The 19,887-nt window shown below is 33.7% G+C and overlaps 1 protein-coding gene across 1 annotated transcript in view; it reads right to left on the bottom strand.

Annotated features, from left to right (window-relative positions):
* LOC757216 (homeobox protein Meis1) overlaps positions 1 to 4,952 on the bottom strand; it is a 59,205-nt gene extending 54,253 nt beyond the window's left edge. Inside the window, exons 1-4 of the mRNA XM_030998663.1 lie at positions 4,191 to 4,952; positions 3,655 to 3,899; positions 2,665 to 2,806; positions 664 to 714 (exon numbers count right to left, since the gene is read on the bottom strand). Coding sequence (XP_030854523.1) covers positions 664 to 714; positions 2,665 to 2,806; positions 3,655 to 3,899; positions 4,191 to 4,202 — 450 coding nt within the window. The 5' untranslated portion in view covers positions 4,203 to 4,952. The remainder of the gene's footprint in view (positions 1 to 663; positions 715 to 2,664; positions 2,807 to 3,654; positions 3,900 to 4,190) is intronic.
* Between the last annotated feature and the right edge of the window lie 14,935 nt (positions 4,953 to 19,887).

Raw genomic sequence — 19,887 nt, 5'->3', positions numbered from 1 at the left:
AATCCTATATTTCGTTCTGTTAATATATTGTAAAATTCATAATATGGAATATGATGGATTCTCTTAGTACTTTGTGTCAGTACTTTACAATTATCATAAATTTGACAGTTTCTTCATTCAGGAAAGAAGATTATTCCCCTATTTTGAAGTGATCAATATTTAGATCAATATGAGTTATATGTAAAGTTTTTGTCTACATAGATAGAGGTAACACAAATAAATTTCTAGACGACTCAAGAAATCATCAATAACATTATTAATATTCTAGGCATATAAGATGCCTCACATTATCTGGTACTTCTGAGACTAGTGGAACCTAAATGTATATAAAAGCAAATGTAATATACACAAATGTCTAGTCTATTAACAATCCCCGTAGTTCGATAGCGAAAATTTAATTTTGATATTGCAATTTCTGGCTTTCTATGAATATTTTATTATAATTTTAAACAGTTATTATGATAGCTGTAAATTCTATTCTGTTCAGTGATAATTTTATGTCCCCCAAAATGTTGACAAAATTCAAGAGGGAAAATGTCACATTCGACTCGTGCAGTCACACAACCTGTGCAAATTAACACTACCATTACATCTATTTTATGATTACAAATAACGACTCCCCAGGGAAATGAATGAAACATTTAATATCTATACACTACTTACCAAACTATCCAGTTCCTCATTGCTGGAAAAGTACTGTTTGTCTGCCCTTGCCTGGCAAATATCAACATACAAACAAGAAAAAAGAAAGCAAATATTATATTAACCAGATTATCTCAAAAGATTAAGAGCAAGAAAGAATAATATTGGTCTACAAAATGCAATGATGTTTTGTTTGACTTTGAATCAAGCTACATTGCTGTATAGTGGGGCTGGTTTGCCACCTTATGTGTGTAGGTTGGTAGTGGTGTTGCATGTATGTGGAATACACTAGCAGAGATGCAAGGGTAGTGTAAAATGCACACAACTAGTAAATAATTTATTGCAGTGTGGGTCATACTGCCAAAAATGGTTGTGTCATCTATTCATCAAACAATTAGCACAAGTTTGATAAAAGATACAGCACACTTAGGTCTTTATAAAAGTTTTGCTGCTGAATAACAGGCATATGATAAATTCCTTTTCTCTTGTGCTCCAGATGTTTAATTTTTACAATTAGAAAAGCTTCATTTATCGTTCTCTGTTCAAGTGATATATCTTGTTTTTAATGTAGTGAATTACAAGATTATTAGAACAAGATTTGAAGCATATATTTCCACAAATGAAACAAAAAAGAATTAATTTCTTTAAAAGTCTAGGTTGTTGGGGCATGCATACTTAGGACATAACACAAAACTTTAAACAATACAAACATACTAGGTTAAAAAGCTTTCTATACTTCTGTCATTCATCATAATTTTTGGGTATGAATTATGTTTTAATAATTTCTTTGCAGTCAAAATGAGAACAGCGATGAATAAAAAATCACGTTGTAACTGAATATTTTGGTCATAACCCTCAACTCTGAAGATCCCAGTTTTGAAATATGGCAAAAGAGCTCCTGGCATGGATCAATTTCTGTTTCACTCATAGGCCATGGGAACACGATAAGAACATCTATAGGGAGAATTTAAACCCATATTTGCAAATATACTTTCTGCTTAAAAATTCCATGGATTATACGTGAAATAAGAAGAAACTAAAACAGAGGGAATACTAAAAGGAATGCAATGTTTGAGAGAGATAGAGATATATATTATAGGGGGAGCCTGTTTTCAGTGTATCGTCAAATTGCCTTGGTAACGGAGCTTCCGTCTTGATTGAAGACATTGGAAAGCATTTGACAAAAGCCAGAAGAGATGGGCTGGATTACAGGAATATCATGCCATCGCCATTTTCTAGCAGACCAAATGGCTTAAAGCTCATATCACCGGTCATTCTGTCAATCAGACGAGTGAATTGAAATGGCACAGGCGCAATAAATAGCAGCACATGCAACAGAAATGGGTCTTCGTCTCGTGCAATTGGGAGAAATACAACGAAATAAGTGTGGGGCTGTGTGTAGGGATGCAGACTGTTTTTAGAATTCAAGAAGATGGAACATTTAACAGGGGAAACATTTAAGATAAACAGATTTAAGATACAGAATAGGGAACACTGAAAAAACATAAATATTTTCTGGATATGAGCAAAGAAGAATATATTCAACTAAGAAAGCAAATAATACTGAAATAAATCATCTCACCTCAATTGATATTAATAAAGCATGTCAGAATGTTTAATAAAAACATGCAAGATTAAAACTATACCATCAAAGAAAAAATTGGTAGGTAAGATTTTGTTCTATTTAGAAAAATATTTTACTTATCTTTGTACCCTATCAGCAGGGCTAAATTTTTAAATCGTATTCAATAGAAAAGAGAAATAAAATTCTGAAGAATTTATTGGGTATTACATTAATTCATCATCACCCAGGAAAATAGGCCTACCAGACTCCAATGACAATTGATAATTCAGGTTTTGTTATTAAATATCAACTCTTTTTTTAAACATTCAATTATCACAAAGAAACATCAAATAAATATTCAAGACTATGGAAAGGGACAAGACTGATACCAAACAGTTTCAAATAAAGGGATATAAAGATGAAGTGTAAAAACCCGTTGCCTTCTTCACCTCGTGTACCTGTTTTGCAAAAACAGCGATGTCTTCGTTGAATGACTCTGATGAGCACACATCGCCGCCCGCCACTCCGGGCTCTCTCGGGGTACATGTCGCTAGCTCGCACTTCTCGAATATTAGCGCGAGCAGTGGGAATAGCGGGTGCCTGTGGACAAAAATAAAACAACCGTCTTCAGCATATTTTATTGCCCCGTTTAGCGGATTTTCAGTGGCTTAGCATTCAGGGGAAATGGGGGTAAAATGTGGATGATAGTTTGTATTTTGGAATAAGGCAGTGTTTTGATTAGGAAACACAGCCTACTTAAATTGGAGAGCTCCCCCGATTTCCCCCAAACCATCGGGATTTACTCCTTACGCGTTCAACTGCCGTATCCTATGACAAACCCGAATTTGGTTTACCAATAATGAATAATTCCGTGAGCTATTTTGACTCATTCTTCAAAGAAATTAAGAGGATTATTACCAACCCTACATACTTTGAAAATGGGAGGATGCAATCGTAAAAAGAATTAAATATTTGCAAACGAAAAAAGGCCAGATAATGCTGGGGCGAGTTGCATGTTTTGAAACTCTTTTTGGAAAGCATTATCAATTTCACGATGCACTCCACACACATCACAACCTGTCGCCCGTTTTTATGAAGTTTTCCGGTGGGGCAGGACGGCGCTAATTTCAATATAACTGTATTTTCTAGACAAAGGCAATGTGACAAAAAGTACGTGTTAACTGTTTTGGGCCATTTTAAGAGCTCACACGTGTTTTCGTGCGTATCAACAAGAGTAAATAAATCTATGTTTTCAATTGAAATCAACAATTGTCAACCGAAACTTCTCCGGTAGCAATACAGCGACTAGCAGGAAGCAATGAAACCATTCCCAACAGATTTTTTTCTTTTTTTCGAGAGATGAGGGAGAGAGAGAAAAAAAAACCATGAACTGAGAAGGCTCTATATTTAATATCTCGCTACTTCAGATGAATAAATCAATGCTGTACCCGTAGATTGCATCTTTGTCCCTTTTGTGAATATCTGTGACACTTTGTGTGACCGATGGAGTAATGACATTTGAAGGTGTATGTCCAGGGTAAAATTGTGGATGAGCGACGGATGGTGCGTGGTTCATGTGAGGTTGAGCGTAAGCCTGCGAGTAGTGTACGGCTGTCCGAGGGGCATGGGCCTCGTACATTGATGTAGACGATGCGTCCAAGGTTCCGTAATGCGGCAGCCCGTCATCGTAACCCTGCAATTAAAAGAAGAAAATAAACACAAAGATTTAATTTCAAACCATTTTGAGGTAACATATATTTTAAGTTGGTAACGTTGTTTTTCCATGATTTACAGTTTTGGGGCAGTTTGAATTATTTGGAGATGAAAAAGACGAACAAAGTTGGAGGAGCGTATCAATGAAAGTACAACCACGCAGAGTCGAAAGTAGTAGCTCAAAACAAAATGTTTTTGAGATGAGGTAATCGTCAAATGTTGCGAAGTTAAAAAAAAGAAGAAAAAAAGCAAAAGAAGAAAATAAACCCACCCTCTGTGCCATGTCGCGAGATGACTTTCGGCAACTCTTGATGAAAATATTTCGCTAAAGTAGTCCAAAGAAACCAAAGAGAGTGATCCACAAATAAAAGTCTGAAAATATCCAAGGCTTTGCGTCGAGATGGTGTGTCGCAAACTACTAATGGTATCCCTCGGCCTGTCAAATCGCAAATCGGGGTTTTGACCGCTGTTACATATCACATTGGCAAGCTTGCAAGGTAGCTAGCTAGACGTGGAAAGTGGTCAGATTATTTTTTCCCTCCTCGCCACACTTTCTCTCTCTCAGTCTCTCGGTCGGTGAGCTGGCTCGAGTAAAAGCATCCACACGACCCGGGGTCTCGCGAGCTGCACTAATGAATGGCTCGTTTCTGTCTGATGAACAGCACTTGCATGCAGCGGCCTACTTGATCGGAGAAATGAGAGTAGAAAGGAGAGAGAGACAGAAACAAAAATTATTGGTGTCTCCCTCGCATTGAATATAACGGTGAGGTTAGTTTCAGCTTAGCCGGAGCTTAGCGGCGGGGGTACTACGAGCATACCGTTCGCACGAATAAACGCTTTCCCAAGGAATACGACTGTGGAAAAAGGTTTCTGCCTCTTGCGCCCGTCAATCATACTGTGTTGCCATGACACTTTGTGACGGATCAGTGGATCTTCAGTCGCATTGCTCAGAAATTACTGACACACAAAGGAGTTTTCCAGAGCTCGGATTCATCCATTCCGCAGCCAAATTAATCCACGCCTGGGATTTCTTATTAAATTTTAACGCGATTATTAATTCTGTGCTCGCGCAACACGGAGCACTTTCACTGTGGAAAAAGAAAATTATCTTCCATTTCAAAAGATGTACAACCATAATACACATCTTAATGTTATTTCATTGGATAATAGTTCACACATCAATTGAATCGCGATACGAGATTCTAACCCACAAAGTAGGAACTTTTTCAAGGTAAGCGACCCCAGACTATTTCTTGCAAATAAAAGATTTGACATCTGATCGAAGCTGGATGAGAATAATTAGATAGAAACAAAATATATTAGAGGCGTTGATTCTTTTTCTTTCTCTCTCTCTCTCTCTCTCTCTCTCTATGACCGCTACAAAGTGAACTACTATTTAATACATTGTTTGGGCCTGATCTGCATTTCTGCAACATATTTAAAACTTTACTGTGCATGTATTAATTTCAAGCAACTCATAGAAACTGAATTCCACTATAGTACTGGTAGCGCAACAACAATTTGGATTACAATATTAATTTTAATACAGGAGCGATCTGTGTTGACATTTGCTGCTAAAGTCCAAGAAAAAAATATGATATGCAATGTCATATTCGATGGCGTCTATAAATCATTAATTGCGCTAAAGTTAAAAATATCGAAAAAATCCCCTGATGTACGCGGGTGATGTTTTTCTTTAAATTTATAATCATCATGATAGCGCTATACCTTTCAAATGGATTGCCACATAATGCGGTTTGATTTTAAAGCCATGCAGATTAATTTCCAGATAAACCGGTAGTTGATGATAGCCCCTATTAAAAAAAGGAGGGAGGGGGACTGCCGAAATAACCTTAAGTTTGATAAATTTCTCAATGTACTTTTTGTAGTATAGATCTTGTTTGTTTTTGTTTTTTTGTTTTTTTGGTTTGTGTTTGTGTGAGGGGGGGGGGGGTAGTATCAATCAACTAGTCGTAATTATAAATATCAAATCTTTGTATTTCAAAGTTTGCATTTTTGAAATGCTTTATGCATGCGTATTAGAAAAGTACACACTTTGAAAATTTCCTCCTAAATTTAGATTTCATGATATCTGCATGAATTTTTCTTAACAAATTATGGGAGAGGGGCTATTCAATCGGAAGTCCCTAAAATATTGACGGTATTGAGTAAGCTTGAGTAAGCACTGGCTAATTTCGAAAAACTTGAGAAAATTGGGTTACGCAAAAGATGCTTCACGCAGCCTTGAATTGGATCAAATTTCGCGAGTTTTTCGAAATTAGCCAGTGCTCTCTCAAGCGTAAAATTTGTAAAGAATCTCGAGGAAGATATCGTGAAGTTGAAATTTTGGAGGATATTTTCAAAATGTGTAACAACGACTTGTAAAGTAAATGCCACACAACAGCCCCCATCCCCTAACAATATAATTATTGTAAGAATTACAAATTCTCAATTTCAGATTTGTTCATGATCATTCCAAAAGTATAATATCCCATTTTCTATTCTTCTAAAATGTTACAATGTTGACTTCTTTTTATCCAAATGAAATATCATCCGTATATGCATTGCATTCCTGTATACATACGTTTTTTAGGAAAGTTATGCGCGGGAGCATAATACTATGTGAAGCACTTGTGTTTATTATGTCGTTATAAAGAAAACAGAATGACGGTTCAAAAAAAAATATTTCAAAAAAATAAAGAAGCAGTGTATTTATCAATAATGACTGTAAACACTGCATAATGGAAAAGTCTCCAGATGACTATAGCACGTGAAAATGCAAATTAATTGACATGATTGATGTGGACATGCCATGCGTAAGTCTAGATTCATCTGGTTGTCCCCGTCTCAATGCAAATCGCACAACATTTACATAAAACGTCTTAAAGTAGTATTACTTTTATATAATGTAAAGGTCGTAGTTATTGTAATGGGAAGTAGTATATTACTTTTATGTAATGTCAAGTAATGTCAAGTAATGTAATGTAAAGGTCTAATAGTTAAAGTACGATGACAAATGCCACAATAACGCATGAATTAAAAAGGTATTCCCTTTATGTTTTTGAAACAAAATAACCTCTCTTGGCCTATATAAAAAAAAAACATTGTTGAAAAACTCTCTCTATATTTAGACACGAGTAAGAAAAAGACTGGAAAAGGGAGATGTTAATAAGGCCAGACTATTCTCCTTTTTTTATTTACCGTCTCTCTCTTTTTTCTCTCTCTATTTTTTTTCTTCATTTAGGCCCATTATTTTATTGATTTATTCAATTCTTCTTTTTTTCTTTTCTTTCTTTAATCTTTATTTCTTTCATGGTTTATCCTAATTTTTGTTTTGTTTCAATTAAAAAACCCTTATAATTATAAACTTGTTCACCTTTCACCCACTTTGATTGAGAAAACAATCTTCCCGACCGCCTACTCCAGCATTAATGGACTATTATCACATTGAAAAAAAAACTTGTCCTCATTATGTTTTATATTTGCCTACTATCGGCTTTTTGCATTACACATTACAAAAATAAAATAACAGCTTTTAAACAGCTTTTTAAGATATCAAAGAAATGATAATTGAACCATTGTGATTTCTGAAGGTCCCTATCACCCGGGTGTATGCTCTTTGTTTTGTTTTCATCTATCTTTATACTGCGAACGTAAGGTTCTGTATTATATTTATGGAATGTTAATACGTGCTAAGCCTATGCCATTGACAATTTTTGAACAATATTATGATATTACGCCATTGGGTATTCAGAATGATTTATAGACATACATATTTTTTAACGTGTATGGAACAGATTATAGTTAATGATATTCGAAGTTGTAGGTATGACCGTCTGAGGAGATAACTTTTTCCTTTTTTCTTTATACTCAACTATAATTTAATGATAATTGAGCAAAGAAAGACGTCTCCACAGCTTAGGAATATTATTAGTCTTATTTTCATTATTTCGCACATAATATTAAGCCGCTTCATGTTTGTCACTTACAAAGGAAATAAGCATGATAATGACAGTACTATATTGCATAATTTTGATTGCAAAAAATAATGATTGTAGATCTAATTAGTTAATAAATTTCCTGGTTTTGCATATAAGATCAATCATAATTATTGTTTCTTAGTTTGATTTTGTTTGTTATTATTGCTCTCCTTTGTATAGATCCTAGGCCTGATTCCTTTCTGTCTTTTGGAGATAATCTGATAAGTGTTGTTTTTATTTGTAGTTAAATGTAATTATCTTCAGTCATCGTATCATCTAAAACGTTGTCTGTTTATACAAATTATTAAAATAACATTATTTCGGCATTTTACCTAATGACTGTCTTGTGTGCTGTTGTTTTTTAATCTCTCTCCCAGGATGTGAGCTCTCTGCAAAATTTACTTTTTTACCATTCTGCATGTGGTTTCAATATAATTATGTAATTATAAAAGCTACATTATTATAAAATCATCAAGAAATAATTATAGGCTTTTACAGACACCTGCTTTTTTCTTTCATGTATCAATATAAATGGTTGTTATAGTTGTCCATTAATCATTATAATGTAGTATTGTCACTGATATTAAGTAAACACAATTGTAGTTATTAAAAAAAATGATCAGATTGATGTCGGCAAAGGTAATTAATAAATTATAATAATGGTAAAAATAAATGATTGGGTCTTATTCACCCAGGGTTGCCATGTATATTAATACTGCTCTTCCCGCGGGCCCCGATTATTCATTTATTTATTTATTTATTTCTGATATTTGTATATACAGGGTGGCACATAATAATTATTATCACCAATTTGGTGGTCTTATCATTACACTATATAGAATTGCCAGGTATACCCATTTACACCTGGGTGGAGAGTGCCCATTGTGGAATTACGTCTTGCCAAAAGACGTTTGTGCCGGACTGAGATGCGAACCTCAAACATTGAAGAAACACTTTACCACGACACTTAATATCGTATATAGGATGACGGCTATGACGATGAAGACGACGACAACGATGACGACGGAGACTAAAGCGAATAGAGGTATAGAGGTGTGCGGGTAATAAATGAAAAGAACATTTTAATCTTTCCTTTAAAGCCCCTCTGCATTAGTTTGGCCAGAAGGGATTAGACCTCCCTGCATGGTCACCGACAGGTGGTTATCTCATCAAATCAGCTCTCAAGGGATCATGGGGGACCAATGGTCACCGATTAGGTAATCATAGAGGGCGCAGGTAGCTATACTGTAGTGCAGTGGGGATTTAATAGGAGGCCTGTATATCTCGCTATGATTATGAGGATACAAAGGGGAGTGATGATGGTAAAGAAAACATTATGCGGGGAAGAAAAGTATAAATATGCTGCAAAATAGTGGTAGGTGTTATGAGACCCTGTGGCTGCAGGGCCGAGCCGGAGAAATCCAAAACAGGTTTCCCTTCTATAAGAGGCAAACGGATTGAATTAAACACCATAAAAATGAAGGCGAGGACAAGACAAGCAGATTTTTTTTTAAAGTTCGAAATGATGGGTTATAAAGAATATTTAGGAAGTGATAAAGTTGGTTTGATTCACCGGATAGGATTATTGTCAAACGGATTAAGGTAACTATAACCCATTTCTCAAATTCTTTAAAAATAAATGCATACATGTGAAAAATAAATGCATGCATTCATTTACATTTCAGCCACCATGGAAAATTCGATAATGATGATTTCAATTATCTTTTTGCATAATAATCTTTAAAATAATGAAGATGATGAATCTTTGATTGACAAGCGATAAACAATGATGTATTGGAGAGAGGGGTAAAATTCATCGTTAATACTATTCCTAACATATTAATATAATCTAATAATTATGCTTTTAATCATATTAAATTAAGTATATCGGATCTGTCTTTGGTGTATCCAGCATAAGATGGAGCCGGCCAACATACCCCTCACCCCACCGCTGAAGCCCCTCCCCCTCCCCCTAAAAACATATCAGTATAACATTAATTGGACCGAGTCTTTGGTATTCGGGGCTTCCCTATGATCTGTGAAAGGTTGCCCTTCCTTAATTTAAACCTTTTTGGATACGCCCCTGTCTTTGGGCCTTCTTATATAATTTTATGAATGATATGCAGAGTACAAATCTCATATTCGGAGAGACTCGCGCTCTCTCTCGCTCTCAGAATACGAGAATTCTACTTTGCCAGGGGTGTTTCAGCGGTGTCATGTATAACGCCCTCTATTGTTTCCCCGGTTATCGGCCTCTTTCTTCACGTTCTTCTTCTCGTCGAGGTAGAAGTTGATTCTTTTAAAATAAATTCATTTATTGATTCGTTAGTTTGATTCTTCTAGTTTAAAATATTTAGGGGGTTTTGGGGGGTAAATGTTGACACGAAAATTTGATCAACTTTATATAATTTTACATTCTTTAATCATTGCTAGAATTCTTCCTTTCCCGTGTTTTAGTTTTCTCCTGTCTTTTGATATGGATTTGTTAATGCTTCCAAATTGCAATGAACTTAAAAAGCCTTAATAGGAATGTAAAATAAGAGTGATTTCAATGTAAATGAATTCCATAAGCTGATGACTGATATTGAAAAGGCCTATATAAAATGGTTGGAAAAGGCGTATTGCTAAATCGGAAACGGAGCTCCGTAACGTCCATGATATACAATTTCGAACTTACTGCATGAGATGCAAGATGAGATGAACCAAGTTTATGATGAAGTGGAAATTTTGATAGAGAGAGGGTTGCTGGAAAGTCTCTACCCTCCCCCGCCCATTAAACACTATTTTACATAATCCGTGCGAGTCATGTTCACACATTGAATACCGGTATATCCCAGTAGACTGATAGCTCGCGAGACCGACAATATCGGTCTGGAGAACCCCCTCCCTCATAAAAACAACAGTACTGTAAGCCTCTTTTTAAGCTAAGCTTAAGTAAGCTACACCCCCCGGCCCCCCGGCCCCCCAAAAAATAATAATAATAATAATAATAATAATAATAATAATAATAATAATAATAATAATAATAATAATAATAATAATAATAAAAATAAATAAATAAATATAAAAACAAATAATATTTAAATACAAATCAGCTCTGCTCCCTTAAATTTGCAGAATTCAAGTTTCTTCATTCGCCTCTATAGGGACCGATGAGAAAAAACACTAGATATTTCACAAGGGTGGTAATTTTCCCACCCCGAAAATGGTAGTAATATCGGGAAAGTGAAATGATTATTGCTGATTTTTTTACTTGGAAATTTATATTGATATGTACCAAACCGTTTAAAAGTGAACCGTTCGGAATATCCTAAATTGATATGATCAATATAATTTTATAATGATCATCATACTCATCGTCATCATCACCAATATCGTCTTCATCATCATCATCATCCTCATCATCCTCATAATCATCATCATCATTAGTATCATCCTCATCGTCATCAATATTATTATCATCCTCATCATTATCATCCTCATTTCACCATCATAATCATCATCATAATCATCATCACAATCATCATCATAATCATCATCATCTTGAAATCAACTATATTTCTCATCATCAGCATCAGCAGCAGCAACATAATAGTACCAATATTATTGCAATTAATATTGCAATTTTCTAAAGGGCTTATATTATAGAGGTAATCTGAATTTTCCTTTCATACAAAAAATAAAGGTCATATAGCTTTTGTGTAGGCTTTCATACATGCACATGTACATGTGAACAAAGTATCTATATATATAATTCTACAAAGATTACTTTATCATCACTTAAGATTAAGAGTTCTGTACCGAATAATCATATTCATATCCAGTGACTATAAAGCATAATTCACAACCCAAATCGAACCCATATACAATATTTAGATCAAATATTCTGTGGTAAAATTGAAATGGTGCGTGTAAAATCTGTGCAATAAAAAGCTCTGAAATGATTTATTAAATGGATTTATTTCCAGAGATATGGGATATTAATGCAGCATAATATAAAGATTTGGTAAATTTGTGGTAAGTTATATCAGGATTTGGTTGGATTTGAGCGGGATAACCTCACAATGATAATATATTGACACCCGTAAAAATCAGGAATAATTTATTTTTACAAAGCTTGATCGTTTAAAAGTTGATAACGAATTAATATTTTCATGACAGTCAAAATGGACAAAAATTGTTTTTTCAACAATCATAAAAATGTTGCTTTTAATCTGTTTTTGTTGCTCCTTATTCGGCGGCGTAGGCCTAGCCATTTTGGGGTGTAAATGTAGGCTCATAATGAAAACAGCTTTTCGGAGGGGGGAGGGGGAGATGGTCAATGTTTGTAGTGATTTATAGTGTTTATAATTTATATTGATTGAAACAAAAACTATTGTTGAAATGTCAGAATTTCTCAAATCAAGTCAGTTGCTATTTCATTTCTGTTTAATATAGCCTATATACTTTCGTCAAAAAAATAATAATAAAATCATGTTATCTTCAATCAAAAGAACGAATCTGATCGGTAAAAGGGTAATTTTGGAAGAGAGCTCGCAACCTGAGAGAGATATTAAAAAATTAAAACAAAATGTTCAGAGTGAAATGTGAATGCAGAAATATTAATCATTGTGTATTCTGTTAAACAGGCTTTCATGTATTGAATTTTAAATCAATATCATTGATTTTGTGGATTGTACGTAGGTATAAGCTTTATTCTATTTGAACGAAGTAAGATGTTTGTCAAAATGAAGACGGGGCAAACAAACAATTTATATGAGGGAGCTATAGTAGTTGAGCGTAAAATACTTTGGCATATTTATATATTGGCAATTTAAATCATGCTGTATCCAGTACTTCTAATACTTAAAGGAATTATATCCTATTTTTGTGCAATAATTTCTTTTTCTTCAAATTTTAAGTGCACCGAAAAAAAAATGTGTTGAAGACAAGTCCCGGGCTGGTGTGGCTACGCCGCTGCTAATGATGGTAATGATCCCCCAAGAGTGTTTAGACAAAACAATGAAATCATCAGTTGTCAAAAGTCAATCTTTCACCGATATTCCTCACTCAATTTTTGAAAAATTTCTTATCTAGGATTACAAGTTCAAACCAGAAGGTAATTATGTGTAAATAGATATTTTAACCTGGACAACCCCTAAAAGTATTTCATTAATAATATTCTTGTTTAATCATAACATTATTTAACATTAACACAAAACACAATCGAACAAATTTGTCAGAGGTTAAGTAGTAATTCATTACATCGAGGGGCCCATCGAGGGACACAAAATGGAACTATCACAATACATATACTATTATATACATGATATATGATGATAATGATGATGATATCTGTGTATAGGAATAATCGAAAATAAAGCTCCATAAATCATGATACTAAATTATTCAAATCATTGGGGGGAAACACACGAATTTGACGTCCCTGACGATAAAAAACACTGTTAATGGAAACGGGGTCCATTGTATCATTTTCCCGTTATTTTTTTTTTTTTATTTTTTATTATTATAGTTTTATTTTAACAGGGTGGTCTCATTCAAGTTCATTTCTGAGCCTGCTCTCCCAGAGAGCCCTGTATTCACATAAAAAACATGTACAATAATAACATGAATTCAAAACATACATACAAAGGTAAAATATACATGGTATATACAATAATTAAACATAGGTAACGAAAAACACGCATTAACAATAAATTATAAGGAAAAAAAAAATACAACTATCAAATTGAAAAAACTAGATGAATGAAATGTAATAAATAAAGGTCAAATTAACGTGAAAATATGTTTACAAGGGAAACTGAAAGGTTTTGACATTCTTTTTAAAACTTTGCAGCGACTTACAATTTTTAATATGATAGGGTAATTTATTGTATATTTTAGCTCCTGAAACCGCTAAGGTTTTCGTTTTAAAATTTGTTTTACACTTTGGAATGAATAATGGACTGTTTAAAGCATAACGAGTAGAATATAATATCGGTCTTTTACTTATACATGGATTAAGATATGGTGGTGATAAGTCGTTTATGATTTTAAAAATCAAGATGCATTTCTGATATTTAATTCTTTCCTCTAATGACCGCCATTTCAATTTACTCATTAAAACATTTTGGGGTGTAAAATATTCGGCACGAAGAACTAATCGTGCATATCTATTTTGTAATTTTTGCAACTTTGTTAGATTTTGTTTCGAAGTATTTCCCCATACTGAATTACAGTAATTTAAATGCGGTAGGATAAGAGAATAGTATAATGTAATAAGATTCTTACGGGAAATATAATTGCGTATACGTCTAATGCAGGCAATCGTACCCGATACTTTCTTAACAACTTCGTTTACATGTAACGACCATGTTAAGCTTTTGTCTAGTGTTACACCTAGATATTTCATACTTTCGACTGAGTCGAGTACATTGTCACTGTAACGAATACAAATATTATTATTTTGAATTTTTCTTTTGGAACCAAATAGTATTGTTTTGGTTTTATTTGCATTTAAAAACAGTCCATTGTATTTTAGCCATTTCAAGATACGGGTAAAATCTTTTTGGAGATTGTATTCACAAACTTTATAATCCTTTCCATGATGAAATACTGCCGTGTCATCTGCATATAAGGAAATCTTTGTCTTAGAATGGAGTTGCAGGTTACAAATATCATTCACATAGAGGCAGAAAATTAATGGCCCCAGTATTGATCCTTGTGGAATTCCTGATTTCACAGTTAGAAAATTACTCTTAGTCCCTTGCAAGAATACACATTGTTGCCTATTAGATAGATAGGATTCGAACCACTCAAGTTCAACTCCCCCAATACCATACAATAACATTTTCTTAATAATCAATGGATGTGGTATAACGTCGAACGCCTTTTTCAGGTCAAGAAAAATGGCTCCAGTGACCAGACCTTTGTCCATATTGTCAAGTATACCTTCGACTATTTCAGTCAAGCATGTTAGAGTTGAATGCCCTGGTCTAAAACCTGATTGCCGTTCACTTAACAAAGAATGTTTGTTTAAGTAAGAGTATATCTGATTGTGCACTGCTTTTTCAAATATCTTTGATATTGTGGGGAGAATGGAAATAGGTCGGTAGTTAGTTAATTCCATTTTGTTTCCACCTTTATGAATAGGGGTTATTTTAGCAACTTTGAAGTCATGAGGAACGTACCCTTTTGACAATGAACAATTGAACAATACTGTTAAGACTCTAACAATATGTGGGGCAGCTATTTTAAGTAGCTTTGGAGGAAGATCATCAATACCAACTGCTTTTGAAACATCAAGCTTGAGTAGTTCTTTTAATACAAAACATTCCTCGATCTCTGTAAATTTGAATTCATGTGCTGTTTGCGGTAATGTTTGCAATGCATTTATATTGAGATGAGAATCATTCGCTCCTGTTAGTTGGCTTTGAATATTATTGAAACTTTCATTAAACAATTCTGCTATGATTATGATTATTGTCATTTTGATTATTATCATTATGATGTAATATCAGAAGATAAATAAACAACAACAGCAACGACAATAATGATGATGATAATGATGAAGATGATGATAATAACAATGATGATAACAATACAAAAGATGATGATAATCATAATGATAATAATCAAAATGACAATAATCATAATGATAGTAATCATAATGATCTATAATAATACTACTAATAATAATGATATAAATAATACTACTACCATACTACTACTAATGATAATGATAATATTAAAATAATGAGAATAATAATATTAATGATAATAATCATAATAACGATGATGATGATAATAATAATAATGATAATGATAATATTAAGTTAATGAGAATAATAATATTAATGATAATAATCAAAATAACGATGATGATGATAATAATAATAATGATGATGATAATAATACCAATAATGATAATGATAAAAGTAATAGCAGTAATAACAGTAACACTAATAATGATGATGATTATAATGAATCATGATAATAATGATAATAATAACAACAATAATACTAATGGCAATGATAACCATAATAATAATAATAATAATAATGATAACAAGACATTGTTGCTTATCTACCTCGTTCCCAAATAGTTTTAGGGGGAAATTATAAATGTTTTGATTATCTTAAGGGCCGATAAAATACATTGTTTTCTTCCGAAGAGATTCATCGCATCGCTAGTTCTAAATGCAAGGACGTGTCTTTTTTTAAATGTCGTATATACACGATAATAATATAGAAATTAAGTTATAAGAATATGAAAGAGAAACTAGTAATGTTTAGTTTTTAAAAAAATGTATGCGTCAAAAACTCATAAATAAGAAAAGAAAATTGTCAAAGGCCTGATAATTTCAAGCCCTCTACTTTTAGATTTTACCTAAAATTGGTCCATATTGGTCCGCCATTCGAAACAACAACGCTCGAACAACCCCTGTTTGTAACGTACCTCAACCAAACATGCCAAAATCCCTTTCTCCATAAATGTATTTTAAAAGGAGTCGCGAATGCTATGAACTTTGGCTGCATATCGGTGGACTGAACTCTGTTCTTTCAACTTGACTATGGAGTAAGATGTCATCCTGGAGTGGTTGCTGTATCCCCGTCACACAGCAGCTTTGCGAGTCAGCAAGCTATCATTAGACCGTTATTTATGGGCTGTCGGTCTATGGACCATTCGACCAAACGCATCATAAGTCAAAAGATTACACCCAATAGCATTCAAATACCAAATCCAGGCAATAACTATCTTTCTTCATTCCTGTTCAATTCGGCAGAAGGGATTTCTACGCTTGATGTAAAATGGAGCATTCAAATAAGATTGTACTTTCGCTAAAGATCCTTTTACCCTTTTTTTTTAGGAATTCATCCTTTCCATTATAAGCCAATTTCGAATCGGAGGTTAAAGTTATTTAGGCTTCAATTCCTAAATTCCCAACTCTTTTTCTTTTCTTTCGCCGACTGCACCCCCCACCCCTCACTTAAAGGAGTTTTATCCTAAAACAGAGAGTCTATCCTGTATACATCCGCCGTACTCTAAATAATAAAGGGGGAAATGGTCATTGGGAGAATCGGCTCTACGTTGGCATAGGCATGATTGTGAAACATTTGTGCAGATGTCTTATTTATTTATTAGGTCCATTTGTTTTTGTATAGAACCAGTCAATCTTGTTCATTTTCGTCATTTGATGTGATTTTTTTGCTCACGTTGTTTTGACGCTATGGAGTCATTCGTCAATGTCATCGGAGTATAGCAGGAGAGTCTCGGCATCCGACGCAGATGCTGGCGTAAACCCGGCATAATCTCTAACGGTTTGCGTTTGTTTCTTTACTATATAATATTATAGCCCTATAATATTTTTTGTTAGGAGGGCATTTCCACCCACACATTGCAAATCTTACGGTGATTGACTTGTTTTTATGGTTATTCTATTTTTTTCTCCATTTTATTTTAGTTATTTTGTGACACAATGCTATGAGGTTGTTTTTGGTTTTTTACCATGATGGCTTCGCCAAAAGTTTAAGGAAATATCAGCTATGCACAGTACTTCGTTCATGTTAATATAAGTCCATAACCCCGTTTTATTCATTTACATTTCGTTAAATACATTTGATTCGAATTGACTGAACTTATTGATTTGATTTGATTTAATTCGCCTGCCTGTAGAAAAAAAAGAAACAGGTTAATGAAGAAATATAGGCATTCCTTTCTCTGATTAAATGCAAATAAATAAATATCAACGGAATTAAAAAGCCAATTTCATTTTCACTGTACTCTGCATCTATATCAATATAGAAGCAATGAAGCAATTTATATGCGTTGCCTTTAATCATGGATATAAGAACCGAATCTAAACTCTCATTTCATCGTATAGCAAATTACGCCTGTACTTACTAATATATAGCATTATGGGTCAATTTTAAATAGGCCCGAACTCCCACACACATCAAAATAAATTGAGAATATAAAATAATTATGATCGTTATATAAAATGCATCGTTGCTCGAAGTGCGAATATTAAGTTAAAAAGTATTCATATAATTACCGTGGCTCTTCTACATACTCATAGGAGACTCCCTGTATCAAATTTAAACTTCAAGCATGCTTTAAGTATTAACCACTAAGCCTATTTAAAACTTGATTAAACTTTATAGCGGCTAGGTGTTTACGATAAATTGAACACCCCCGGGATATATTATAGTAAGAAGCGGACGAAAATTTTGCTTGAAATTAATGACATTTTATATGTACTTCAGAATACTTCCATCAAAGGTGCACTGCAAATGATACGTTGTGTAATGATTTTACACAACATTGGATGGTTGATTCCTTACACAGGGGTCGTGTTAAGTTGTGTACAAAAATATTACACAACAAATTACATAACATTATTATTACATAACAAATTCCTGCAAATTCGTTGTGTGAAGTTGTGTATTTCTTCTTTAACACAACTTAACACAGCCCCTATGTAAGGAGTGAACCACCCAACGTTGTATAAAGTCGTTACACAACAAATTTGTAGTGTGTCCATATTAGTAAGAAATAGTATTAGAATGTATTTTTTTTTAAATCGGAATGTAACATTTCTATGAACGTAGCTATTTCCTTCAATTTTAATAATTTTGATATAGTCATGAAAGTAGAGTTTTGAATAGTTTACTAATTATAAATGAAAGAAAATACATCCTGGAAGTGTTAACGTTAATTAATGTTTAGTATGGGGAAATAATCATTTTCAAGAATAATGATGACAACTTCAGATTCATAAATATCATCATACCTGATAAATAATATTAAAAGAGTTCCATGTTTTCACAGCCCTTCATAATTGTGATGTTTTCCACAACCTTCTATATAATTTCTCAAAAATCATAGTAAACATGCACAAATCAGTTTAATGTCGAAGTATTTTACAAATGCGATACGTGATTTGTAAAGCATCTTCTTTTTCAGATGCAATGTAAAGGACATGTAGTTTGCATCACCGGTAATTCAAAAAGCTACCACCACCACTATTACTACTACTACTACTACTACTACTACTACTACTACTACTACTACTACTATTACTACTACTACTACTACTACCATGGGCGTCAATCCTTACGTAATACCTATTGTTCAGGGTGGGAATGAATAGATCACCCCCCTGAACAATAGGTATTACGTAAGGATTGACGCCCATGACTACTACTACCAGGCGCGTACGCAGGGGGGGGGGGGGGGAGGTTTTGGGGTTCGAACCTCCCCCTCAATTTTTGTTTGTTTGTGTGTTTTGCAGGAAAATCCCCCCTCATTTTTTTTGTTTTAATAACAAATAAAATAACAAATAAAATATTGTGCTAATGGGTGACCCCCCCCCCAAAGGTAACCTTACCCCCCCCCCCCCCCCCCAACGAAACAAAATATTGATCGGCCAATTTTTCACATTTCGGGACCAAAAAACAAAACAAAACAAAAATGTCCTTTTACCCCCCCCCCCCCTCCCCCCCCCCCCCCCCCCCCGCTCATTCAGCGGCTGGCTGAGTCGTTGCGAACTTTTCGGCGCGATTTTAAAATGTTAAAGCCCCCCTTTAAAAAAAATCCTGCGTACGCGCCTGACTACTACTACTGCTGCTACTACTACTACTACTACTACTACTACTACTACTACTACTTACTACCACTACAACTACTACTACAGATACTACTACTACCGATAATTCTTCTACTACTACTACTACTACTACTACCACCACCACCACTATACTATACTACTACTACTATGATAACAATAATAATACTAATGATAATAATAATAATAATAATAATAATAATAATAATAATAATAATAATAATTGTAATTACGATAATAAAGATAATAATGATAATGATGATAATAATGATAATGAAAATGATAAAACTACTACTAATATCAATAACAACAATAACAATAATAATGATAATAATAACCACAATAATAATCATAATGGTGAAAACCTAATAGCAATAATAAT

The sequence above is a fragment of the Strongylocentrotus purpuratus genome, unplaced genomic scaffold (assembly GCF_000002235.5).
Source record: "Strongylocentrotus purpuratus isolate Spur 01 unplaced genomic scaffold, Spur_5.0 spur5_scaffold_5, whole genome shotgun sequence".
Lineage (NCBI taxonomy): Eukaryota > Metazoa > Echinodermata > Echinoidea > Camarodonta > Strongylocentrotidae > Strongylocentrotus > Strongylocentrotus purpuratus.
Note: the sequence above shows the minus strand (reverse complement) of the source record. Positions and strands in the feature narration are given on the sequence as shown.